Source organism: Felis catus, chromosome C2, assembly GCF_018350175.1.
Source record: "Felis catus isolate Fca126 chromosome C2, F.catus_Fca126_mat1.0, whole genome shotgun sequence".
In the NCBI taxonomy this organism is placed as follows: Eukaryota; Metazoa; Chordata; class Mammalia; order Carnivora; family Felidae; genus Felis; species Felis catus.
This window is the reverse complement of record NC_058376.1, coordinates 149,318,499-149,345,952: the sequence shown is the minus strand read 5'-3', so window position 1 is coordinate 149,345,952 and position 27,454 is coordinate 149,318,499. Positions and strand designations below refer to the sequence as shown.

The 27,454-nt window shown below is 41.2% G+C and overlaps 1 protein-coding gene across 20 annotated transcripts in view; it reads right to left on the bottom strand.

The window, feature by feature from the left end:
• ULK4 (unc-51 like kinase 4) overlaps nt 1-27,454 on the bottom strand; it is a 577,159-nt gene that overhangs the window by 338,173 nt on the left and 211,532 nt on the right. For 19 of the 20 annotated variants that reach the window (XM_045037803.1, XM_045037798.1, XM_023260689.2 and 16 more), the window contains 3 exons: nt 16,941-16,992; nt 16,701-16,845; nt 679-771 (listed from right to left, as the gene is read on the bottom strand). In XM_045037803.1, the coding sequence (XP_044893738.1) occupies nt 679-771; nt 16,701-16,845; nt 16,941-16,992 (290 nt within the window). The remainder of the gene's footprint in view (nt 1-678; nt 772-16,700; nt 16,846-16,940; nt 16,993-27,454) is intronic. The other variant, XM_045037797.1, reaches the window with a different exon arrangement.

Below are 27,454 nucleotides of genomic sequence, written 5' to 3'. Positions count from 1 at the left end.
TCCTGTGCAAGACTGAAAGTGGTTGCCACTATCCTCGCAACTGGTTTTGTAAAATTTGCACCACAGAGGCACTATTAAGAAGTGCTTAAGAGGGGCGCCTGGGTGGCTCAGTCGGTTAAGCGTCTGACTTCAGCTCAGGTCACGACCTCGCGGTCTGTGAGTTCGAGCCCGGCGTCGGGCTCTGGGCTGATAGCTCGGAGCCTGGAGCCTGTTTCCGATTCTGTGTCTCCCTCTCTCTCTACCCCTCCCCCGTTCATGCTCTGTCTCTGTTTCAAAAATAAATAAACATTAAAAAAAATTTTTTAAAAAAGAAGTGCTTAAAAGAAGTATGCCAACTAAGCAAAATGGTAGAGTCCAAAACTACAGATTTAATAAACTGCTCAGTACAATAGGAGGCACCAATCGACATTTTTAAAAGTATACGTCAGTTTCTTTCTCGTTAAAGAATTTATCATTTTAAAGCACCATGAACTCCACAGTTGACTTTCCACAGAAAGTCCAATAAGGGGATAAAAATATGAGAACAGGACCCAAAACAGCATCAATGAGAGACACCACAAACCATCAAACGTGAGAAATGACCACTTCGGTTAACTCAAACGTCAGCCTTTCAGAATCTCATCATCTGTGACATTGTTAGAACACACAAAATCCATTTTAAATCTGGGGTTACAGTACCTGGTGAAGGTTGCGTTGTGTTCAGTCAGGGCCACGAGCAGTTTCAGAGCATAAGCTGGTACTGGGTCAGGCTCCGCGAGGATGTGCTCGTACCTGAGATGAGAAAGTGATGAAAAAAATACTCAGTGGTTTTCTTCACTTAGCCTCCCCTCTGGACAACGGAAGCAATAAGCCATAAGGTGCCAACATCTGGGGAAAAAAGAAGCCAATGTGTGAGCTGAAGGACCGGCGCAGGGCACTTAACTTCATGAACCTTCAAACAGCTTCACTTGCCGGTGGTGATGAGGGCACCCACCCGCCGCACAGAGGTCTGTTTTGGGGACGCTGCAATGAGACGACCCGTGTAAAAGGATCGGCGTGAGGCTACACACAGAGTGAGAGACTGATAAACATCAGGCACCTGTGGCAGGGACCCCAAGACCACCCTCAAGTGCAGAGATTTGCTCACGGGGGAGTCATGGTGGACATTCATTCAGTAGAGCTTTGTGGCCAGGGCACGCAGATGAGTCATCAGGGAGAAGGACGCAGGAGGAGCCAGGAGGATTCTGTGCACAGGCTTCCTTATGCTATCTCCTTCAGTAAGAGGTCAGAGACAGCACAGTCTTTCCTCCGGCAATAAAAACGTGGCACACGTGTGTGGTCTTTCTGCCCATCAGAGACTCAAGTGACCCAGGTTTTTACTGGGCGCTGGACGCTTACGCAACCTCTAACAAGTATCAAAATCCATCCCAGGAGGAAAGCAGGCGTTCGGCATAAAGCATGCTGGCTGCACAATGGCCTGGCCACCCTGAACTCCCCCCATCAGTTAAACGGTGACTGGCAACACTCGGAGAGCCAAGTTCGAAGATGCCAGCCAGCCAAGGGCCGGCCTTTCTAAGGACAGCAGTCTCAGACCTGCCGTGTTAACTCGTTTCTGCACAGCACTTTTCTCATTACCACTTGAACATGTGAAATGTAAATGATTGCCAGAGAGAATAAAACTAAAAAGATAAATAAACAGAAGGACTTTATTAAAAATTCCCACGACGCAGCTCAGACTTTGCTCCCATGTTCTTTGTCAGGCACAGGCTGGTTAACATACTGTGTCCTCCCCTTTTCAGGCTCAGCTATTTGGCATACGGCACCATGTAGGTGCTCCATAAATAAGTGGCAGGTGAAGGGATGGACAGTTGGATAAATGGATGGACACATGGACAGATGAACAAACCAACCAATCAACTTTATGAGCCAACTCTCTGGAACAACCAACAACTAAAAGGGAGTTAAAACACCTCCCAAAACCCAAAATGTGTATTTAAAAGTCCATGACATGAAGCGGATGCTTTTCATCTAGAGAATAAGGCCCCAGGCTCTTATCAGAGCCTATTTACTCTCATTTTGGAAATCATTATATAACAAGCTTAATTATGCAGTCTCTAATCCCACAGCCATTAAAATAGGAGCCAAGTAAAGGGAGGAGAGGGACTATTACAGAAAGAACTGGGACTCGAAGGCATAGGAAACACACAAAAAAGCTAATCCAAGAACTCCAAACAGAGAGAAGTCTGGGGAGCATTTAACGTGCGAGAAACAGCTGCTCGTACCTCGATGGGACCACAGGGCCCATTATACACCATCATGTTCAAAACGGGGGTAGTGAGTCAAGAAAATGTTAAATTGGGTAGAGTGCTCTGTTTAAGGAGACAGGAAGTATCACCTTTCAGAATTTTAGAAGTTTCTTATAAAATATTTTTAAATTCTAGTAATTAAAAGTTTTGCCCAGGTATGTCAAAGATAAAAATCTAAATATCAATCATTCATAAGAAAATCATAAATGTTAATAAATCCAAGAAAAGGGGCGCCTGGGTGGCTCAGTCAGTTAAGCATTCGACTTCGGCCCAGGTCATGATCTCACAGTTCGTGGGTTCGAACCCCGTGTTGGGCTCTGTGCTGACAGCTCAGAGCCTGGAGCCTGCTTCGGATTCTGTGTCTCCCTCTCTCTCTGTCCCTCCCCCACTCATGCTCTCTCTCTCCATCTCTCAAAAATGAATAAACGTTTAAAAAAAATTTTTTAATAAATCAAAGAAAACAACGTCAAAAAAATACAGCACAACCGAGCATAAGTACTTTTAGGATTGAAAATAATCAAATTTAGGAAAACGCTACATTTTATCACATGAATAAGACAAACATCGCAGAAACACCTTTAGAGGTGTTAAAAAATGTATTCATAACATTTAACATCCAGTTTGGAAAAAAAAAGAAAAAGGAACTCCACATATTAGAGAGAAATCATTATTCCTTTCTTGTAAAATAAAAAGCTCTTACATCCTAGGTTGGGGGTACCCAAGACAACCTTCCAGTTTAATGATTTACTACAAAGACTCACAGAAGAGCTGTTACACTACCGATCACAATTTGTTACGGTGAAAACCAGCACAGATCAAAGATGCACAGGGCAGAGTCCAGGAGGGACCGGTTATGAGCCTCCAGTTGCCCTTTCCCAGCGGAGGTGTGTGGACAGTTTATCATCCCAGCAACAGTGTGGACAACAAGGATGAAAGGCTACCAGCCAGGGAAGCTCACTAGAGCACTGGTGTCCAGGGTTTCATCAGGCGTCAGTCACACGGGCATGGCGCGTCCGTGTGGCTAACCTTAGTGCTTAGGGCTCCAGCCCCTCCAGGGGTCAAGCTGATTTGGTATTGCCCACGGCCCCCACCCAGATTCACATCGTTAGCATAAAGGGTCTGGCATGGCTCAAGGCTTCATGTACACAGAGACTCTTTACCTGGCAGGATATTCTGAAGGCTCAGAAGTTATCTCCCAGCCCATCAAGGGCCAGTTTCTTTGTCATTAATGTGAAGGGCTTGAGCACCCCACACTTGCTAAGTTATTAGCTCTTTAGGGCACACATCCTGAAGAGGGAAACTGAGGCTTTACTGAGTTTAAAGTGATGTTTGGGGCGCCTGGGTGGCTCAGTCGGTTAAGCGTCTGACTTCGGCTCAGGTCATGATCTCGCGGTCCGTGAGTTCGAGCCGCGCGTCGGGCTCTGTGCTGACAGCTCAGAGCCTGGAGCCTGTTTCAGATTCTGTGTCTCCCTCTCTCTGACCTTCCCCCATTCATGTTCTGTCTCTCTGTGTCTCAAAAATAAGTAAATGTTAAAAAAAAAAAATTAAAAAAAAAATTTAAAAAAATAAAGTGATGTATACAAGTCAGATAAGAGGAGAATGCACTCTTCAGCTGCTTAGCAGTATTTGGGAATTGTCAGCCAGAAAATTTCAAATGAAGGGGGGATGGGAGATTTCTGATGCGTCAGTCCAATTCTCACCCTGGACAACTGGCTCCTCTTGCCCTCATTCCCAGACTTAGCTGAATCACTGAGGAAAGGGCCATAAGCCTAGGAGTTTTAAAATGCTTCCCATGTGATCTTCTGTACTTTTCTTGTGGAAAACACAAAAGATACGGACAATTGGTTAGAAATGTAATAGACAATCTCAATAAGACTGAGAAAATATAAGATATTTTAAAATGGAGTTAACAAGAATATACAGAATCTACATTTATAAAGAACACACGGATGAAGCTTGACTGCCTGAAATTCAAATGTCTTAGGTTGTTTGAGGTTATCTAACCTTGAAACAGGAGGGAAAGATGAAGCCTGTACTGGCCTGTGCATGAGAGTTTTCCCAAAGAATATTGTGTTTCTCTCCCCTTGGAAAAGAAGGGTAAGATTCATAATAGATATGTTTGGAATACAAATACCGAATATATTGAATATACTTCCATTTCATCAAAGATAGGTTTATAATGGTCAGCAAGAACTAGCCAAGAGAATGCTGTGATTTATTAAGCTTGTCTTCCTAACGGAGATAAAGCAGCTGAGCTGATAGTAATTGGATCTCACACTCCTCTGAATGTGACTTGGCAGGGGGGGAAAAAAACAGTGATAAGCCTAGACTTCTGAAAAGGCTTGGAAGGAGAGTGACCGGGGAAGAACTGGCCCATTCCAATGGGCACAGGCTGGAGAGGAGCACTCTGAATGCACTGAGCCTGGCCACAGACTGAGATCACTAGCAACATAAGCCTCTACACTCTTTTACTTCTAGAATCCTCCCTTATAAATAAGGGCTCTTTTCCAGGTCCCCAACAGCTAGGACCCAAGCAAGAAAAGCCATTCATACTAAATCCACATCTATCCCAAAGAAGAGAAAACCACTAAAAATCACCTATTCAGGAATCCAAGGGGTGGTCTCTTCCCTATCTGGTCAAGTGCCTGGTGAAACTGATGCCCAATTAAGTAAGCTGGCAGGAAGTAGAAACAGGCTATCAAAAGAACTCTGCATTATTGGGAGAAGTCACTCTGGGGAAGTGGCCAAAGAATTGGCCAAGTGGAAAAAGTAGAAATTCTGTTGAGGGTAAGGGGAGACCCATATCTCAAAGAGGTCCACTCTGCCAATCTGGGGGGGAAGAATTCCAGAATATCCAAGGAACTTCAGAGAGAAGTACAGTGAGGAAGATCCTGCTAAACGAAAAGCTGAATTACTTTACAAACCCATAATAATAATTTTTTAAGTTTATTTATTTTGAGAGAGAGCAAGCACATGAGTGGGGGAGGGGCAGAGAGAGAGGGAGACACAGAATCCAAAGCAGGCTCCATGCTATCAGCACAGAGCCTGATATGGGGCTCCATCCCACTAACTGTGAGATTATGACCTGAGCCCAAATCAAGAGTCAGACACTTAAGCAACTGAGCCACCCAGGTGTCCCCAAAACCACGATGATTGTTAAGTGTTGGGTGGGACCAAGAAAATACATACACACACACACACACACACACACACACACAAATTAAAAGGAAAGAAAGGTGACACAATACTGGACAAGAAAGAGTGATCTTAGAAAGGAGTTAGAATGGTCAGGACATAGCTTATGAAAATATATTGTCAAGTAATTAAAATTTAAGTAAAAAAATTTAACTTCCATTAAAAGACTGAAATGAGTATTCACATAATCACAAAGCCCTCTGTAGCATGACAATAAGAAATGAATCAAAAAACTTTATAGCTTTAAAGTTTTTAAGTAATATTTCTCAATGGCAAAACCACCATAAACAAATCAAATGAAGGAAAAAGTTGCAGAATGTTGGTAGAAAACAGTAAATATTCTAATATATAAAGAGCTATTGCAAACCAATAAACATCCAAAAAAAAAAAAAAAACAAAATCTACCTAAGAAGAATGTAAATGGCCAAGAAGCATGGGACCAGCAGGGAGGGATGGGGGGGCGGGGGGGGGGGGGGGCGGAGGATTGCCAACTTCACTAATATCTGAAGGAATTCAAGTAAGAGATAACAAGGGTACAATAAAATAGGTTCATAAATGGAAACTGGTCACATAAACTCTTCATCACCTCTGAAAAAAATCTGCCAACACACACCCAACAAATGCCCTTACAAGCATAGGTCAGTTTATGATTCCAACCCTAGAGATTCAACAAAGAGAAATAGTACATACCCAAAGATGTAGCCCTGAAAGTGGTTCTTTGTAGCAGTAGATATAATTGTGAAATACTGGGAAAATCCTAGATACTCAGCAACTGGAAATTATTTAAATGATTTATAGTACATTTAGAAATGTAGGTGTAGAGGGGCACCTGGGTGGCTTAGTCAATTAAGCATCTGACTCTTGGTTTCGGCTCAGGTCATGATCTCATGGTTCAGGAGTTCGAGCCTCATGTTGGGTTCTGTGCTGACAGCATCGGAGCCTGCTTGGGATTCTCTTCCTCTCTCTCTACCTCTCCCCCACTCTCTTTCTCAAATAAAATAATAATAATAATAATAATAAAGAAATGTAGGTATAGATAAGTAAATTACAAGACAGTCAATAAAACAGGATTATATTAGAATAGATACAGATATCACAGTCTGGTCTGTGAGAATTGACAGAAAAGACAGGTTCCCAGGAGTAAATCTCAACAAGTACTAAGCAAATCTCACTAGACTGGAGAGATCATATAGAGGCATGGGCAGTTATTAACATAAAATGGTTGCCAAAAGGCAAAACTGGAGAGACTTGAATGGCTGGGTAGGCGCTGTTAATGTTACTTTCTACAATGTAAAGGGTTTTTGAGCAAAGGAAAGATATGAGGAAAACTGTGTTAAAAGGCATATCTAACAGAAAGCAAGATGGATTCAACACTTAGGGCTTAGAGGAAAGAGGTGTGAGGTTACCTTAAGAGAAGGCTACCAAACAGCAAAGGCGTGGAGGTGAAATCTGGCTTTCGAGCGGTTTGAAGACCTCCCCTCAGACCTCTGTGAGCAAAGAGTAGATAATCTACTCTTCGGCATTTTCTGCGTAGTTTCATCCAAAATTTGACTAGGTGATATCCTGAGTCAATTTCAAAATTTTATGAACTAAGAGAGGGTATAAACCAAATAAAGAGTGGATATCTTGAGAACTTTTCAGTCTTGTGATTTTTACGTGACCTAAATTCTACATGATATTCCATTGTCTTGCATGGATGCATAGATACTTAAGTCTATCAGAAGTTAAATGGATAAATAAGTGGATGGAGAAACAAATGGCATATATACACATATATTTATATATATATATATATATATACATATATATTTCTTTAAGTGAAAGAAAAACAGGTATGACCTCAAAGAAAATGTTACGATATAATTTCAGATAGTAAACCCTAATCTCGTCTGGATTTCTTCAATAAAATCAACAGCAAATTTTTATTACAAAGACCTGAAACGCAAAAAAAAAAAAAAAAAAAAAGACTTCAATAAAGCAACAAACAAAATATTATCCAAAAACCTGGAGTATTAGAATTATCCCAAGTCAGAAGGATACAAGAATATTTACCCCTACTTTAATTCCAAAATTATCCCAATTTAGATTCCTATAGGTTGTGTCCTGGGGCAGAGGGCAGGCAGGAATCACTCTACCTAAATGCACTGATTAGGTACACACTCAAAACAGCAAAGGCTTAGGTAAAAGGAACAAAGAAGAAATTTATGATGCTTCTATCTGCTGCAAAAACATCTGTGATTTAAATTTTATCTGCAAAATAAAATTAAGGAAAAGCTAAAATTGAAATACTCGACCTACTCTGATTCCCACCAGAAATGGCCGAGTTCATGTCTATTTTAACATAGAATACTTGTGGTTAAGGGAGACAAATACACAATACAGAACCATCTGGATGTTCTTTAAGCAAACAACATATAAACCAGGTAGTCAAACTCACGACTTTTACTGGATATTATTTCAAAGCCCGATAAACAGCTCTATGGTGTATTGCCACTAATGGAACCCACTTATAAATTCCAATTTCTAAAAGAAAATACAATTCTAATTTGTAAACAATGTAGTCCTTTCTGAGATTCTAAAAAACAAAGCCTTAATAATTTATAAAGTCATTATGGCCCTGGTGATTGTACAAGTCACAAGAGAATTATAAAGAAGAAAGGCAGTACTCATTTTCCCCAGGAGAGAAATGCTGAATGCCATATTGTCATAAAAACACTCTAAGCACATTTATATCAGCATGATCTCTTTTCAAAACACACAAAGCTAAAAGAAAATATGAAAACTAAAGTACACGTTAGCAAAGTAGTTCCAGTCTAGCCAAGGCAAATTCCAGAGATTTTCGCCATGGCTTGCTGCCTTACGTAAAGCCTATCCTGACTATCCTACCTGAAACAACCCCTTCCTCATTCCCTTTACTATCCTTCTCTATCCTCTGACACTGTTTTATGTTTTATTTTTCTATACAATGCTCACAACTAACTGGAGTGATCTTATGTACTTATTTGTTTACTTCTTTGTCTCAACCACCAGAATGTAATTGCACTGAGGGGCAGGGATTCAATCTTGCCCACCATAGCATTCTCCATGCCCAGCACATCGAAGTCACTCAATACGTATTTATGGAATGAATTAACTAAGAAAGAAAGAGAAAGAAAAAAAGGAGGGAGGATGAAAGGGAAGGCTTTCACCCTTGTATGCACAATCACACAATATAGTACAAATGACATTATTTACCTCTGTATGAATGTTAAAACTTCTTCTTCCCCAAGAAGAGCAATGGTGTCTTACCTGAGTTAAGGATCTAGCCCCATTTGTGGTTAAATGTTGAAGGAGAAATGCCCACACCTTATGCAACAAGTCTCAGACAAAAAGTAGTCAGGAGAAGATTACTTTCAATACTATGAGTTCATTGGATATTAAGCTGGAGAGAGGTGCCGATTTTAATGGATGAAGTCATTCTGGACTTAAGTTCCATTAAATATTGCCTCTTCTGCTTGACACTTTCAGATTAAACCTTGTCTTTCAGCTGAAGGAAATCACAGTAATTTTTCAAGTATATACGGTTATTTTTCTTCCCAGAAAAAAACTTTTTCTCATGAATCACACAGAAAACTCAAGTTACATCAGCAGCATTCCAGCTATCTTGAAGGAGGGGAAACTGAAGGAAGAAAGAAGAGGGCAAGAAGTGAGGGCATATACACCAAGTGTGGCAGGGCCAAGATTTGTCTATAAGTATATTCTAATCACGAGACCCAGACTACCAATGGCCAACATCACCTACTTTAACACACAGAGTTTTCTCAAGGTGGTTGCAGAAGAGGAACTCAGAGAGGTTGCACACATGAGGGAGGTTTGACAAGTGTTGCTGAGTTAAAGATGGAGAGACCCGGGGAAAAGAAACATGGGCACCTAAGGGAAGGGAAGGACTTTGGTCCTACAACTGTGCACCAGGGTGAATAATGGTCCCAAACAATATGCCCAAGTCCTAACCCCCAGGACCTGTGAAATCGACCTTCTTTGGAAGGGGCTTATGGGGCGCCTGGGTGGCTGAGTCATTTAGGTGTCCAACTCTTCATTTCAGCTCAGATCATGATCTCGTAGTTCGTGGGTTCAAGCCCTGCATCAGGCTCTGTGCCGATGGCACGGATCCTGCTTGGGATTCTTCCTGTCTCTCTGCCCCTCCCCTGCTTGCTCTGTCTCTCAAACCAAATACTTAAAAAAAAATACATAATGACAGGTGTCCTTATACGAGAAAAGCAGAAGCAAATTCAAGACAGACACAAGGAAGAAGGCCATGAGAAGACAGGCAGAGATTGCAGTGGATGCTGCTATAAACCCAGGATTGCTGGCAGCCATCACGGGCCAGGAGAGAGGCATGGTTTCTCCCTCAGAGCCTCCAAAAGGAACCAACACTGCCAAGACTTTGACTGTGAACTTCTGACCTCCTAACCTGTCAAAGAAGAAATTTTTGGTGTTTTGAGCCAGTCAGCGTGTGGTATGAAACTAATGCAAACTGCAAGAAACCTAATTCTGCCAACGACCTCAACAAGCCGGTTTCTCCCCTAGTCTTCAGGCAAGGACACTCGCAGATGCCGGACTTCGGGGGCATGAGATCCGGAGCAGAGGACCCAGTCACACCATGTCAGACTTCCAACCTACAGGGCTGAGCAGATGCTGATTAAAGCCACTAAGTGTGTGGTGATTTGTTATGCATCAATACGAATCTAATAGGATATCAGAGTTTAATATTCCTGTATCATCACGTTAGTTAATACTCATGATGAAAAGTTACATAAAAGTTTTGATGGTGAGCATCTTTTTCTTGTTCTTGATCTTGATCTTAATGGAAATGCCCTTGAGTAGGATTTCAAAACCGTGATCAAAGGAGTTCTCGGGAGATGTTAACAGATAAGCCATCAGAAATAGTGTCTTAAGGTCATAAAACGTTGAGAAACACTGAGCTTCAGACAGTTAAATGGGTAAATTGTGAAATTCAAAAGCTAAGGGGTAGTAAACACACAGAGCATTTTGGAAAGAACCTGTACTCTGTGGCAGGTTCATGAATACTACACAGGCTCAGTGTTGAAGGAAGTGGGCTTCAGTATTTAAGTTATACTTATGTAAACACTTCTATTTGCAGAGCTTACAGACTTCTTTAGTTAAAAAATATTAATTTCCGTATTATTTGGCTCTGGCAGACTGTCCATGTTCCATAAAAGCTGTGCCTATCTCGGTCATTATTCCCAGCAACTACAGCATCATCTACAGTAAGATGTCCTCAATTAGTACCGGTGAATAGATAAGCTGATTAAGAGAAAAATATTCCCTCCCTGGCTCACATCATGCAACTATCACATGCAGATATCTGCTGGAAATCAGCTGGCCTGCGTACTTCTCACTACTCTGCCTCTTCCATGCCTTTGCTTACCCTATTCTTGACCAGAAGACCTACTCCTCTTCTCTATGCAATCCTATCTAGATTACACCCTTTCTATGCAATCCTATCTAGATTTCAAAGTCTAAATGAAACACCATCTCGCCAGCCGTGGTATGATAACTGTCCAGAGAAAAGGCACTGAACAAATACAACTTAAGTTCAACTCTTCAGAAAGCAAAGCACATACGCTGTGAAGATGTAACAATTCTTTTCTCTTAATTCATTAATTTATATAGGAAGCAATTCAGCCTTGTTATTTATGATAGATGAAGTGATGGGTGATTTTATCTGTTAACTTGACTGGGCCATGAGCACAGAGATATTTGCCCCAACATTATTCTGGGTCTGTCTGGATAAGATTAATATTTGAGTCAGTAAACTAAGTAAGCAGATTGCCCTGCCCAATATGGGTGGGCCTCATTCAATCCGTTCAAGGCCTGAGTAAGACAAAAATGCTGAGTGAAAGGGAATTCCTCTGTTCTACTGCCTTGAGCCGGGAGACTGTTCTTTTGCTGCCTTTGGACTTGAAACATCATCTCCTCCTTTTTAAGTTTTTTTTTAATGTTCATTTATTTTTGAGAGAGGGAGAGACAGGGAGACACAGAATCCACAGCTGAGCTGTCAGCACAGAGCCTGACGTGGGCCTCGAACTCACGAACTGCAAGATCATGACCTGAGACAAAGTTGGGCACTTAACAGACTGAGTCACCCTGGAACCCTGAAACATCAGCTCTTCTTGATTCTTCAGCCTATCAGTTTCCAAACTGATATGTACCCCCAATCAGCTCTCCTCATTCTCAGGCCTTCAGACTCAAAACAGACTACACCATCAGCTGGGTCTGATGGGTCTCCAGCATGCCGACTGCTGATCTCAGGATTTCTCAGCCTCCACAGTCATGTGAGCAAATTCCTTACTGTAACTCTCTATATATACACATGCCTCCTATTGGTTCTATTTCTCTGAGAGAACCATAACTAATATTTAATAAGATATTTATTCTTACAACCGAGTTTTCATTTATATCACACAGTCGTTCTGGTAAGCACCTGAACACAGGTATCACATGGTATTTAACAAGATTAAATTATTGTCCTCCCTGAACATTTTGTTAAAGCTATGACAAAAGACATCCACTCTTTCCCTAGGATCACCGCCCAGGAGCCATTTAACCACCAAGTAGAAAGAGCCTCTATGAGAACAAAGTCACGTAACTGTAGGCAGAGCAGAGAGACGGTGAGAAAGACACAAACACACAGGACTGTAGACATCACTCAAAGCCCCGAATCCAGCTATAGTAGATGTCAGCACAAGCTCCTAATGTGAGCACGCAATTATTTTCCAAATTAGTGTGAGTGTTACTATTTGCAAATAAAACCGTCTTAATACGACACTTTTGAGTGAAAACTGGGAAGCCTACTGCATATGTGCAAGAAAAGCCCCGCATCTTGACTTTAGAGCATAAGTATTATTTAAGGCCGAAGACAGATTAAAACCTTAACAAAATTAAAAGTATCAACACTAAGGGGTGCCGGGGTGGCTCAGTCAGTTAAGCATCCGACTCTTGATTTCAGTTCAGGTCATGATCTCACAGTTAGTGAGTTTGAGCCCCATGTCGGGCTCTGTGCTGACAGCGCAGCACCTGCTTGGGAGACTCTGTCTCCCTCTCTCTCTGCCCCTTCCCCGTTCATACTCTCTCTAAACAAATAAATAAATAAACATTTAAAATATATTAGAAGTATCGACGTTAATGTGTGTATTTGCCAAACCAAAACAGATGTAGGTCACTCTTACAAACTCTAGAAACTTCACAATTATTTTTTTAAAGTACAAGCGAGATACGATATTTTATTAGTTTCAGTCATACATCATGGAAATTCAATATTTTTACACACTACAAAATGATCCCTGTCTAGTTATCACCATCTGTCACCTCCCCAACCTCCTCAGGTAACCAACAGTTTATTTCCTATGCGTCTGTTTTTGTCTTCCTTGTTCATGTGTTTGTTTTTTTGATTTCACATATTAAGTGAAACCAAATGTTGTCTTTCTCAAGTCTGCCTTGTTTCACTTAACGTAATATCCTCTAGGACCATTCGTGCTGTCACACATGGCAAGATTTAAGCCATACATCTACCTACTCAATGAAGAACACAAATTTTCTATTATTAGCATCTCTAAACTTCTAATTACCAAGAGTTATCATCAAAGACCAGACTCCTTGCCAAGACTTCTAGGTTTCCAAAGTCAAAGTAAATAAACGTATTACTTGTATTTCACTTTTTAAGTTTTTACATAACATTTACTGAGCATTTACATATATTCCAGGGAAGCACAATCAGCAATATTTATTTCAATAGCCACTTCACAGGTCTGAAGTAGGTACTATTATCACTATGACCATATTATTACAATCTTCATTTTAAAGGTTACTAGGAGCGGGGCGCCTGGGTGGCGCAGTCGGTTAAGCGTCCAACTTCAGCCAGGTCACGATCTCGCGGTCCGTGAGTTCGAGTCCCGCGTCAGGCTCTGGGCTGATGGCTCAGAGCTTGGAGCCTGTTTCCGATTCTGTGTCTCCCTCTCTCTCTGCCCCTCCCCTGTTCATGCTCTGTCTCTCTCTGTCGCAAAAATAAATAAACGTTAAAGGTTACTAGGAGAGATGATACCATACCTAATAATAACAGTCGTGCTGCTGTTGCCAAGGGTGTACTATGCCCCACACACCGTACTAAGCGTCTTACGAGAGGTAGCCCATTTAATTCCCGCAAGTATCTTCTGAGTTAGGTACCACGGTCTCTATTCTACCGATGAGAAGACTGAGGCTGAGAGCGTGAATTGCAAAGCCAAGATCCATGCTTCACATCAGAATCAGTCCACAAGCCGTGAAAACATCCTACTCCATGTCCCAACCAACTCCCTACTATTATTATCCAAAGTGGATTTCAAGTTGCTTAATAAAAACCTGAACTCGTCTACATTACTTTTGTTCTTCAACTGCCATGTGGTTTCATTTGTATTTTTCTCTGCAACCCCTCATCTCTGGAAAACATAAAGATACGTGTTACGAGAAAGACGTATTATTTAATCCAGCTCAGATGAGTACAACAAAAGCACAGGATTATAGAGTTAACACTTTTTATTTTATAAACTGTTCCAAAAGTGGACAGACTTCAAGATATGAAGAAATTTCATTTCAAATCTGCACGGGTGTTCACCAGCTATCACTAAACTGTGAAGTCCTGTTAAAGAAAACCCTGTCCCTATGGTGGGGGCACATATCAGGCCCTAAAAAATGCTTCTGTATAAGCCGTTAGATAGCAGATATCCAAAGTAAATCACATTTTGCACAAATATATTTTTATACCTATGTATATACCTATGTATATACCTATGCGTCAGAAATACGCATGTAATTACATACAGATCAGAAGTGTAAAATGGCACGAAAAAGCATGAATTCATCCCATGAGACAGTGTTCTAATCTCATATCTACCCATGGAAGTACAAACATACACACTCCGAGATAACATATGCAACCAAAAGTACTTTCGCTGATAGCTTCTTACTGAGAAAGCTCCACCGAACAAAGTTTTAAATTTTTTTTTTTATATACATAACCACTTTTTTACTTTGGGTATCAAAAGTATTCTTTTTTAAAATTTTTCATTTTAAGGCTGATGTTTGATTTTGCTGTGTATGGGTTTGTCTTCCTTTCATTTTGTTTCTTTGTTTTTGTTTTGGTATGTGTATGCTGTGTTTCCTTAAATACAGAACGTGCTTTGGTTACACGAGTTCAGTATTGATACAATAGTTCCACTCTTTCATGATGTTATTGATATTTATTGTAAACGGGCCTGTACCTTCTTAAGAAACATTGGTTCTTGCAGAAAAGGACATTAAAAAAATAACAAAATAAAATAAAATAAAATAAAATAAAATAAAATAAAATAAAATAAAATAAAATAAAATAAAATAAAATTTTTCTAATATCTATTTATTTTTGAGAGAGAGAGAATGCAAGCATGAGCGGGGGAGGCACCGAGAGAGAGGGAGACACAGAATCCAAATTAGGCTCCAGGCTCTGAGCTGCCAGCACAGAGCCCGACGCGGGGCTCAAACTCATGGACTGCGAGATCATCACCTGAGCCGAAGTCGGACTCTCAACCGACTGAACCACACAGTAAGAAAAGTATTCTTACAGTATATATTCATTATCAGGAGTCTCCCTGAGACCAAGTACAGCAGTGCAGGAATAAAAGAAACAAGAGTCTGGCTCGATAAACCAAGCCATTACAGATTCAACTCCAACCTGTCAAGACAGGCCCCCTCAGCCAGGAGGCGGCTCAGACACATTGGGCACAGGCTTCACAAATGTACCTTTCTAAACCAACGACGAGGGCTTGAATGCTTCAAAATATAATCAGACCAGGTTTCTATACATCGTGGAAATTAATTTTTTCCTCAATGAGAACCGGAGATCTGGAGAAGTTGAACAAACTGAGGGGAGCAATTGGTGAAAAGTGCTGTTCCTGAAAACCTGTTGACCTCAGACTGCAGCTGGGGCCCCCGAGGACACCAGGATCAAGCAGGCACATCAACGCACGACGTGCAACCTTGAATTCTGTAAATCTTTCCTTGACAGTGATATCTGGCATGTGTTTTTCAACTTTAACTCCAGGCATATTTTGGAGATATAGTGGGTTCCAACCCAGGCCCCCAAAGTAAAGTAAATGCAGCAATAAAAAAGGTCAGACGAACTTTTTGGTTTCCCACCACGTATAAAAGTTAGTTTGCACTATGCTATCGTCTATTAAGTGTACAGTAGCATTATGTCTAAAAAAAAAAAAAAAACTCACATACTTTTTACAAACTTTACTGCTAAAAAGCGCTAACCATCACCTGAGTTTTCAGCGAGTCATAATCACTGATCACAGATGGAAACAAATACAGTAATAAAAAAGTTGGAACCGCTGTGGGAATTACCAAAAGGTAGCCCAGGGACATGAAGCGAGCAGATGCTGTGGGAAAACGGGAGACTTGCTCAACACTGGGATGCCACAGACCTTCAACTGTGAAAGGTGCAACGTGTGTGAAGCACAATAAAGCAAAGCATGATAAAACGAGGTAACCCTGTACTTTTGATAAGACTCATAGTGTGGGAGAAAACAAATTCAGCGTGCCTCAATTACAAGGTGTCATTTTAGAGTTTCACGTGTTTGCGCTGGGTCCTCTTGGTAGTCACCCTACCGTGTCTGCTACCTGAGCAATGGAGTAGAGGGAAAACGTAACCCCATTCTGTTAACTAATCGTCATTACTTGTTCTAGCACCACCAACCACCCCCCCTGCAGCCCTGCTGAAATATCCTATTTGTAACTAAACTTAATTTCCGTTCCAAGAGTTTGGGGTGAAGGAAGATTTCTGTCCATCTCTTTGATTTCTGAGTAGGGTCAGAGAAACATCCCGATTCCACGTGCCAGTAGTCTTGTAATGTTGACCTTGAATAATAAACCTTACCTTCTGGCCATTAACACCTTTAAATCCGCGTAACCTCAGAGTCATGTGCCTTATGGAAAACAGCTAAGGCTCTAAATGGATTCTCCTGGGTTCTAGGCAGTGTAGTCGTCTGTAGTGCCTCTGTTTCCAAATTTCTTTTTTGCGAGCACGTAAGCATATGTACAAAAACATAAGAACATCAAGACCCCAACCCCATCATTAGAACTAGTCTCACAGAAGCTTCCAGACATCTTGCACTTCTCTATGCGAATGCAGCACGTGGGACTTACTGGGGAAGTAAGACATCTCTAATGAGAGCCAGTAGATTGCTGTCAGAGTCAACATTCGCCTCCTTCTTGCCATCCCCGACCTCCTGGTTCACGAGTAGAGATGTGGTTTCTGAGAGCAACCGCAAGCTGAAGAGTCTCCACTCCACTTGAAAGAAAAGTGCCAAGAATGTGAGTCCCTGGCGATAGAATGCAAACAGAATGTGCACCTACTGGCATTCTCAGTGACGGGGTCACACTTACCATTTTGGCTCTGAACCAAGGAGACCAAGGGTGGCAGGATATAATCAACAACCTTAAAGAAAAGATGTGAAAGACTTGGTTCAAATGTTTATAGTCACAAAACTGGTATTAACCACTATCTGTGCTTTTTGCACTGACAGAATCACTAATCAAAAGAGGGGGAAAATCAACAGCTAAATTTATCCTGGATTTAAACTCTACATAAACCACCAGGCTCATTTAACTCTGAAAAAGTCCTCAGGTCAAAATGACATTCTGATCATCAAAACAGTAATTTATCAAAACCTTCAGAGTCTATGAAAGGAACCTTAGTATATAATCCAAAATCCGGTTGGCGTGGGTTGACATTAAACCACCAAATGAATATATATAAGCTAGTGATCATTATTCAAGTTTAAACTACACAACCAAAATATTGGGGGGAAAGGAGACACCCAATCTTTGTATTTTATTAAATACATCAAAGAGCTATGACAAGTTAATCTTGGTTATTTTTAGAAACATATTCAAAAGATATAAATCCACTATTCAAACCACCTCTAGGATTTCCTAGTTATTGAGGGTACAATCAAATGTGGTTTGAAACCAACTCCAAAATAACAAATCGATTCCCCCCGATGAAAATGAACAATGAAGAAAGGACAAATCATTTCTGCAGTCTAATTTGGAAACCTACTACTCTCTCCTTTGATGAACTATTTTGGTGACAAGAAACAAAATTCCCGTTGTTTACAACTGAATGTATTCCTGGTCCTAAGACAAGCATTTGTTCTCCCTACACTGATAAAAGGGCAGGAGAAACTGTTCCTAGCCCCACAAGACCATCCTGCTATCCAGACCAATGAGATGAAGCCCTGCACAGGTAAAGATCTCTACACATGGGCAGTAACCCACCAGTGTTAACCTATTCTAGTTTAAAAAAAGGTTTTTAATGTTTATTTATTTTTGAGAGAGAGGCAGAGCACGAGAGGGGGAGGGGCAGAGACAGAAGGAGATACAGAATATGAAGCAGGCTTCAGGCTCTGAGCTGTCAGCACAGAGCCCAACACAGGGCTCGAACCTACGAACCATGAGATCATGACCTGAGCCGAGGTCAGATGCTTAACTGACTGAGCCACACATGCACCCCCTTGTAAGTTCACATAGAATATTCTATCCAGATATTGGTACAAGGACCCTAAGAACCAGAGATGTTTTGATCACCCTCTTCCATTAAGTGATGTCACATTGCTCAAAGCATAGATGTCACACTCCATTAAGGAATTTTGATTCCTCTGAACTGCCAGGTGTGTCAAAAAAAAAACCATGCAAATGAAACAAACATAGCCCACTATTAACACCCATCAACATGGTCAACGCCTACCTTAAAGATTTAAGAGGATACATCAAAAGAGGAGTGGGACTGAAGTAAATGACAGGTGTCCAACTCACATCTGAAAAACTAAGCATGGTCAAAAAGCAAGGTCATCAGACAGAAGATGAACAATCAACAGTATTCCTACATGCCTACAATAACCAACTAAATGACATAATTAAGCTAAAATCTATAGAAGCAATCAAATTCTAAGGTATCTACGGTATCCTTTTACAGAAAAAAAATGTAGAAAATATTTACAGGTACAATGGCCATTGACACGCTTCTGCAAAAAGCTTGAAAGCTGTCACAACCATCCTTACAACAAGGAAAATGCGAAACAAACAAAATCAACAACTCTTCTCAGACACCTCCAAGAACTGAAGTCACAGAACAAACCGCTCCCCTGAAGAGACAGGCAAACAGAATCACAGCTTAACAGGAGAAGAAAGGCCAGTGGAGTCAGCAGCTGGTACCAAACCTAAAGACTAACCGAGGGACTATTGGGAGCCTGAGCTTGGGGGATAAAAGCTCCTGGTGCCCAGCCTTACTGGAGCACCCACACGCCCAGGAGTTTACTTCCCCGAGTCTCCACTGGACTCTCAGAGTGAAGATCAGAGAAAAACCCCTCATGCTTCCAGCAGAGGGAAGGCAAATGAGCCATTTTGAAACACGCTCAGAACATTCTTTTCTTCTTGACAAAGGCCTGGACACAAAGGACACTATCTTACCAGAGCCTATAGTAAGGTTTCAGCAGAACCTAACCAACCTGGGAAAGACAATCCCAACTCCAGCACCCTCCGAGCCTTCCTGTCTCCCCCGGGCACAGGCGCAGGGACAACTGACAAACACCTGTGAACATCAGAGACCAGACGCAGAGGCTCACAAAAAGAATCCTAACCACAGGACCGTGGGACGTTTCCCCTCCGGCCATGCCTTAACGCAACATCAACTGGGCTCCTGTATAACAACATGGATTACCACTGAGAGAGTTGCAAGACACGGGTTTTATGTGAGAAGGAGTTATTAGGGGAACCCAAAGCAACAGGAGAGACAAAAACTAGGACCCCAGAGGGAATTTTAGCCTCTGAAAAACCACAGGGAGAGCAGACGGGGAACGCAACCTGGCTTCAAGCCACATACACATCAAATCTCACACTAATGACGTGCTTATCTCAATTCATTTTACCTGATGGGTCACGCTGGCATGAAATATTCCAAGTGTTAAGAGAAAAGAAACACCAACCTAGAATTCTGAGTGAAACTATCCCTCAAAAGTAAAAGGAGAAATAAAGATTTTTCTCACACAAACAAAAACAGAAAACATTTTCTGCCAGTAGACCTGCCTTGCAAGAAATGTTTTCAAAAGTTCTTCAGAAGGAAGAAAAATGATATAGGTCAGAAACTCAGATCTATGTATCAGAGAAGGAATAAACAAAGGTAACACATGGTCATTGATGAATAGACTCCGAGAGGTCAACTCTCTGCAAATTAACCCATCATTCCAGTGTCATACAAATAAATAGTCCAAGGGGCGCCTGGGTGGCGCAGTCGGTTAAGCGTCCGACTTCAGCCAGGTCACTATCTCACGGTCCGTGAGTTTGAGCCCCGCGTCAGGCTCTGGGCTGATGGCTCGGAGCCTGGAGCCTGTTTCCGATTCTGTGTCTCCCTCTCTCTCCCGTTCATGCTCTGTCTCTCTCTGTCCCAAAAACAAATAAATAGTCCAAGAAGGTTTGCATTACCTCCTCATATTGATTCCGTAATGTATTTGGAAAATAGTGACAATGCTACAGAAACATAAAGATGGGTGGAAATTAAGATGGGCACACTGGTGCCTTCAGCAAGTCTGGACCCTGAAGAAGTTCTTCCCTTCCTCATTCTTGAAGCCTCTCCCTTGCCCCCATACGTTTTTATGCAGAATGCTTTGTTCCGGGAACTCAGTATCGACGTTGACATCTCGCTGACCTCAACGTACACTTAATAATGAGACTCGGATGGTTGTGCCAACACTAGACATGAGACCACCTAGGAAGACATGACCAAGGCGGCTGGCAGCACATACCTATACATTCCTATCGAAACCACCCAGATCCTGTATTTTCCTAGAAAACCCCTCAGCCTTTTCCTAGGAGAGGCTTGCCACTCTTAGAGACACTAGCCTCCTGCAGCCTCCTCTGCCTGGCAGAATAATCAAGTATCTTCCTTCTTTATACTCAAACTCTGTCTTCATATTATATTTTAGCTCCAGAGCACAGAGGTCGATTTCAACAGCAGTAGAGAATCAAGAATAATACAAGATTTTCAAGAAATTGTGGGGCAGAGATGGTTTACCCTACCAAGTTTCCAGGCTTCCTATAAGGGAAACCAAGTGGTGTAAATGTAGAGCTAGACAAAGAAATTCATGGAATATAACCGAGAGCCTAGAAACAGACACATATGGGAACTCAGCAAGCGGCAGTGATAGTATTATTAGCAACAGTGGAAAAACATGTAGACTATTCATTTAAGGGAGAGCTACAATTAGCTATCTACTTGGTAAAAAAAAGACCAGAGAACACTGAAAAAATAATTACAGGAGGCTTAAAGGTTGAATAGTTAAAAAGAAAGGCTTTTAAAGGAAAATAGAGCATAGTTTTGTGGCATTAAAGTAGGAAAGGACTTCTTTTTTTCATTCTTTTAATGTTTATTTTTTAGAGAGAGTGCAAGCGGGGGCAGGGCGAGGGGCAGAGGATCTGAAGTAGGCTCCGGACCGACAGCAGCAAGCCCAAGGCGGGGCTCAAACTCACGGACCATGAGATCACAACCTGAGCTAAAGTCAGACACCCAACCGACTGAGCCACCCAGGTGCCCTGGAAGGAGTTAAGTAGCATCTAAAAAGCACAAACTAAAAGAGAAACATTAATAAGTTTAACTACATTAAAATAAAAAACATTTATATAGGATGAGTCCCTAGAAACAAAATGAAAAGAAAAGCCATTGGCTAGGAGAAAGTTCTGCAACCCCCAAATCTGACAAATGGGTTCATATGCAGAATGCAAGAGAAAAATCAATGAGAAAAAGACGAACAACCCCCAATACTGGACAAAAGACAGAAATGATGGTTTTCAAAAGAGAATACCCACAGAGTCAACAAACATATGAAAACTATTCAAACCCACCATCAGAGAAATGAAAATTAGAACACTGAGATACCAATTTACACAGATTCAGTTAAAGAAATTACCTTAGTACCAAGAGCTTGAAAAACTTAGGGGAAATGGGTACCTACATACCACAGTAAACCAATAAATTGGTACAAGAACTTGGAAGAAGAATTTCATAACACCAAACAAAGTTTCCAGTAACACATTCAAAGCTATTCACTGAAGATCTGATTATAAGAGTTCAAAAATAGAATGGATAAATCTCACATCAATATATTTAATGAAAACAAGCAACCTGCAAAAAGACACAGACAGTATCTCACTATGTCACCCAAAACAATACCTATAAACTTAAATACACACCAAATGTAAATTTCTGGATTAAAAATATATTTAATCAGTTTTAAAAGAAGAACTCTAGTTCGTTATAATATCATTTAATTTTTTAATTAACACTTCTCCTCTGAATGACTGAAGGCAATTAGAATTGTATCCCATGGTAGAAATTTAATCCTTCCAACTGAGAATGATCCTTTAGAAGAAGAAACAGGTACAGGATGGTAATGGAGAAATAATGTGCTTACTATAATATGGCAAATGCAGATTACAAGACAAATTAGATTCTTTGACTATTCACCTTTAATTCATATTTTTCCCGAGCAATGACAGTTGATTACATTACCAAAAGAAAGCTGCCCATAACTCACAAACAGAGAAATAAAAATAAAATTACTCTGAAAATGTCCAGATGCTTAGCAAGTCGAACAAGGCAAGGGAGATAAACACTGAAAAACAGTTTCATCCATTTTATTTATATTCTATGCAATAACTACATAAATCAAAGTAATAAATGGTTTTTCAGAAAAGATCATTGGTTGTAAAATCCTAAAATGAAAAACACCACATACCTTCACAAAACATTCACTTAACCAATGATTCTAGCAAAACAGAATAGATGAAAGTTAAAGTTTTAAAACGCTAGTTACTTTGGAGCATAGAGCAGAGAAACAATGGAGTCAAATTTTAATAGAAAATATAAAGAAAATATAACGAAATATAGAAAAATAAAACATTTCAATATACTTCTGTACAAATCAGAACGGTTACTACATCTACTCTAACAAAATACACGAAAAAGATTTGTAGGAGTGATACATCTCAACATTTACACAAATATTAAGTGTAAGTAGACCCACATAAGTAGATTACACACACACACACACACACACACACACACACACCCACACACACACCCACACACACACCCACACACACAAATAATGTCAATGAGCTCGCAGTACGTAGGTACAGGGATTTTATTACCACCACTATCAAAACTTAATAGCTACTAAGGTGTAGAATGGAAATGAACACAAACATGAAATAACATTACATAAATTGGGATGTGTGGATGAGCCAGAGTTTCTTGGCAAAGAAGAAGGTGTTTTTGTCATTGCCACTGTCCTTGAAATAAATAGCTGCTAAAAGTTAGATTTAAAGGCCTAGAGATCCATCCAGATGATGACTTGGGCCTTTTTTCTTTTTCCTTTTGGAGATATTTAGAGTAGTTTACTCTGAATTTGTTTTAAAAACATCCAGATGAACCTTAAAACAATTACCTGGATATATAACCTACAAGATACCAATCAGAGATGAGAAAGCTACTCTAAATTGAGAGAGCAGATTGGCACACGGTGACACATTGAACAAAATTCTAGCCTCTGGCCCCAAATGCCTGGAGGTCCCACAGTAACTCACACAAAGAGGGGGGCAGCTATAAAATACAAGACCACAGCTCCAAGGGTGCTCAAAGTGACACAGAAGAGCGTGGCAGTGGGGGAGAGGGACCCAGAAACTGGCTCTTGGAAACAGCAACGATGATTGCTTGGGCCCAGAAGCAGAGCAAATTTGTTATTTCTTAAAAATATCTTGAATCTGTATTTCGGTACAAATCGTTTCCTGTATATCCCTGTGCACTTTATTTTCCCTGATGCATTTAAAAATGTCTTTCCAAGAATGAGTTCACAGACCTCACCAGACTGCCAAAGGCTTCCAATGTACAAAATGCAGAAACAAATCAGAGTCCGATGCCAAGAATACCAATCCACGGGGCTCACTGGAAACTTGTACCCTTCCAAGGGTGGGCCACTTGCCCAAGATTTCCAGCCAATCCACGTATCTTTAAAAATGGACTCATCTCACCAAAGAAAATAATCTTTCTAACAAAAGGGTCACCAAGATAAAGACACTTCACAGCTGTGAACTTCAGATTAGAGTCTTTCCAGGGCTCACCAACCACCTCTTGAGGGAGTACTCCCTCAAGAGTATGGCACACTTCAAGAATATGGCGGGGCACCTGGGTGGCGCAGTCGGTTAAGCGTCCGACTTCAGCCAGGTCACGATCTCGCGGTCCGGGAGTTCGAGCCCCGCGTCGGGCTCTGGGCTGATGGCTCAGAGCCTGGAGCCTGTTTCCGATTCTGTGTCTCCCTCTCTCTCTGCCCCTCCCCCGCTCATGCTCTGTCTCTCTCTGTCCCAAAAATAAATAAACGTTGAAAAAAATTTTTTTAAAAAAAAATTAAAAATAAATAAATAAATAAATAAAAAGAATATGGCGAGAGTATGGCATCCTTCACATACAAACTACCCTTTCCTAGGGCAGACATTAAAACCAACTCATGCATATCATTTTACACCTCTACGGCGAAGTATTTTCAAGTAAATTACTCTAAGTATCTCAAAATAATACCAAGAGAAACCTTAAAATGGCTCATGAAAACATTTCATGCTTCTCTCCCTTGGCATACAGGATTCCATCTCTGAAACACCCACCCCTCACCCAGGAGGCCACTCAGGAGTTAATCCCTACCTATGTCCAAGACCTAGTTCAAGAATAAAATCATCTCCTCTAAAAAGCATCTCCAGACCCTGTCAGACTGAAAGGGCTCTTGGCATACCCCCAAGCAAACCACCAACACAGCACTCTTCAAACCATGGTCCAATCTTTCTTTTTCATCTTGGTCTCTTCCTCCCAACCAACACTTAACCTATTCAGAGCAGGATCTGATTCTAGCTCACTAGTGTATCTTCCTCAACATTCATTGATTTTTTTATTAAGTTTTTCATTTTAATTCCAGTATAATTAAATCTTTTAAAGAGGTCGTTTACAGGGGCTCCTGGATAGCTCAGTCAGTTGAGCCTCTGAGTCGATTTCGGCTCAGGTAATGATACCAGGGTCGTAGTATCGAGCCCCACATCAGACACTGCATTGGATGTGGAGCTTGCTTAAGATCCTCCCTCTCTCTCTCCCTCTGCCCCTCTCCCCAGTTCACTAAGATAAAAATAAAAAATATTAAAAAAATAAAGAGGTGGTTTACAAAAGGCACTTATTATAAATATGCGAGTGAAAAATACATAAGTAAACCAAAACCTTAAACCTTTTTTGGGGTCTACTTATTACATCACTGCTTTAACTCTATTCATATTAATTCATCCTATTACTATGAAAAGGATGTTTCAAAAGTTTTGAAACCTAAAAGTACTTGTTCTACACATGGCAATTTTGAAAGAAAGAGAGAGAGAGAGAGAGAGAGAGAGAGAGAGAAAGAAAAGGAAAGGAAAGGAAAGGAAAGGAAAGGAAAGGAAAGGAAAGGAAAGGAAAGGAAAGGAAAAAAGAAAAGAAAAGAAAAGAAAAGAAAAGAAAAGAAAAGAAAAGAAAAGAAAAGAAAAGAAAAGAAAAGAAAAGAAAAGAAAAGAAAAGAAGCTGAGGTGAGCCCAACTTTGAATTTTAAATAAAATTCTGAGGCCTGCGTGCTGTAAGAAATCTCAAGTCCTCTCTCAGATTTCTCAGAACGTGCAATGGCTTGTTTCCTTCTCCATGGTTCACCGCCAACTCTTGAGTTTTCACTTACTCTAGTATTTTATTTGCTTTTTCCCTTTTCCTGCTGTTTGCTTCTGAGACCGACTATCCAAATGAAAGGCGGTCAGACCAGACGTGACAATGAGGACTCTGTCCCACGGCCTCCGCGGGAAGCAGGCACAGTAGCCAGCTCACAACACCTGCTGCAATCAGCTCAGGGCGCTCAGGACTTGGAGGACGAATGCCAGCTCCACGGCTTGTTGTAGCCTGCCTCCCACTCACGGCCAGCCAGCCAAAGTCACATGTGCTCCCCTAGTCCATCCCATAGGAGGCCCTGTTTCTCATTAGTCTGCCTCCAGCTACCCCCATGCCGACCAAGATACACCTTAAGCCTTCCCTTTTTTTGCCCTAAAGTTTTTACACCCTCTGCCGAATACAAGTGAGGGTGATGATGTCCCTACTGCTGCAAGCTCCCAATCAGCAGCCTCTGTGTGTCGTCATTCAGGTGGTCTTCCCTCATCTCCACCTTGCTCACGGTACCACATGATCCCTTTGTAAGGACTGAATTTAAAGTCTCCCAAGTTCTCCATATGTACACCAGACTCTACTGATGGTTCGGAGGGATGCAGCTTTGTAATGGCAACACCCACAATTTGCAATTGAATATTAAACCTCCTGCTTTTAGTCATCTTTGAATCACCTGCACCTTTGATTTTTTTTTCCCCACTAACCTTGTCTCCCCGCCCCCCCACACACACAGCTCAGCTCTGAGGCTCCTGCCCTGTTGCCTGTCTCTTCTAGGCCCCCTCTTCGTTCCTTTCTTCCTCTTCATTCTCCACCCAATGCCAGCTCCTTATTTATACAATGTGTACTTCCCCTGCCACCCCCACCCTTTTGTGCATCCAAGCTTCAAGGCCGCTCCTGGATCCCTACCTACAAAGGAAATGGAAGTTCAATACAGACCCGTCCCGTCTGTGGCCTAATGGTTGTAAGAAGGCCAGGAAGATATTTCAAGGTGACAGCTTTTCTCTGTCTTCCGCAGGCAGGCCGTACTGCCCTACACACAAAGAGGAGGTCCCCCTGCACGTGATCCAAGACCCGCACCCCTCACCGAGATCTCTGTCCACTCCCTCTTCCAAATACACTTGGAAACAGCATTCATTTGTTATTTTAACACCCAATGATGTGTTATTAAATTTTTAATTTTAGTTCCAGTGTAAGTAACATACAGTGTTATATCAGTTTCATGTGTATGATATAGTGATTCAACAATTCTATACATAATAGATTTTTACCTAAAACGGGGCTAAGTTCCCTTAGAGCCCGAGAAATTCAAATCCCGTATCATGCCAAAACAAAGACGACTACTGATTAGTCATGTTATAAAACATTTCTTGATTTAAAAATAATATGTGGGGAGTGCAGTGTGACTCATGACAAAACTCAACCCGCATTGTGAGAGGTCACATTACAATGCTCTCAAGACAACCCAATGCCAGATGGCAACGAAGCAGCATAATAACAAAGAAAAAAGGACAAAAACCCAAAAAGCCTCTTTACTGAATAGCTTTCAAGTCACAGTGAGGAAACCATGACAACAAAACCCAACACTGTGGATGACAAACCATTCAACTGTCATGGCTTTACCCACTGGTACTACGTCGACCTGTTAACAAACAAGAGACTGAATCACCTGAGAAGACATAGCGAGTAACTGCTGCTGTCAAGTAGGCGGTTTGTTCAACAGTGCTTTCCTCTTCTAGAATCTTCCACAGAATTTATAAACAACAGATAAACCATTTAAGTCAATACCACTGCAACCCTAATCAGGCTCCCCTACACTAATGACTTCTACCATAAAATTCCATGATTACTTATTTTAGTTGTAGAGCTAATACACCTGTGTACAGAACAATCCAAGGAGCTTTAATACTTAATGCTTGTGACAATTACTTTCTTAAAGGCATTCGTCTGTGGTAAAGGTCATTTAAGGACATGTCCTAAAAACAGGGTCGTAGTTTACTAAAAACAAAAATACAGGTTCCCAGGTCTAGGGACTTTTCATTTCTTTGCTCAAACCACCTCCCCCCCAACTATGTGTGCATATATATGCACATTAGTTGCTGCCAGTGGTCCTCAATGTCCCAAAAGAAATGAATGT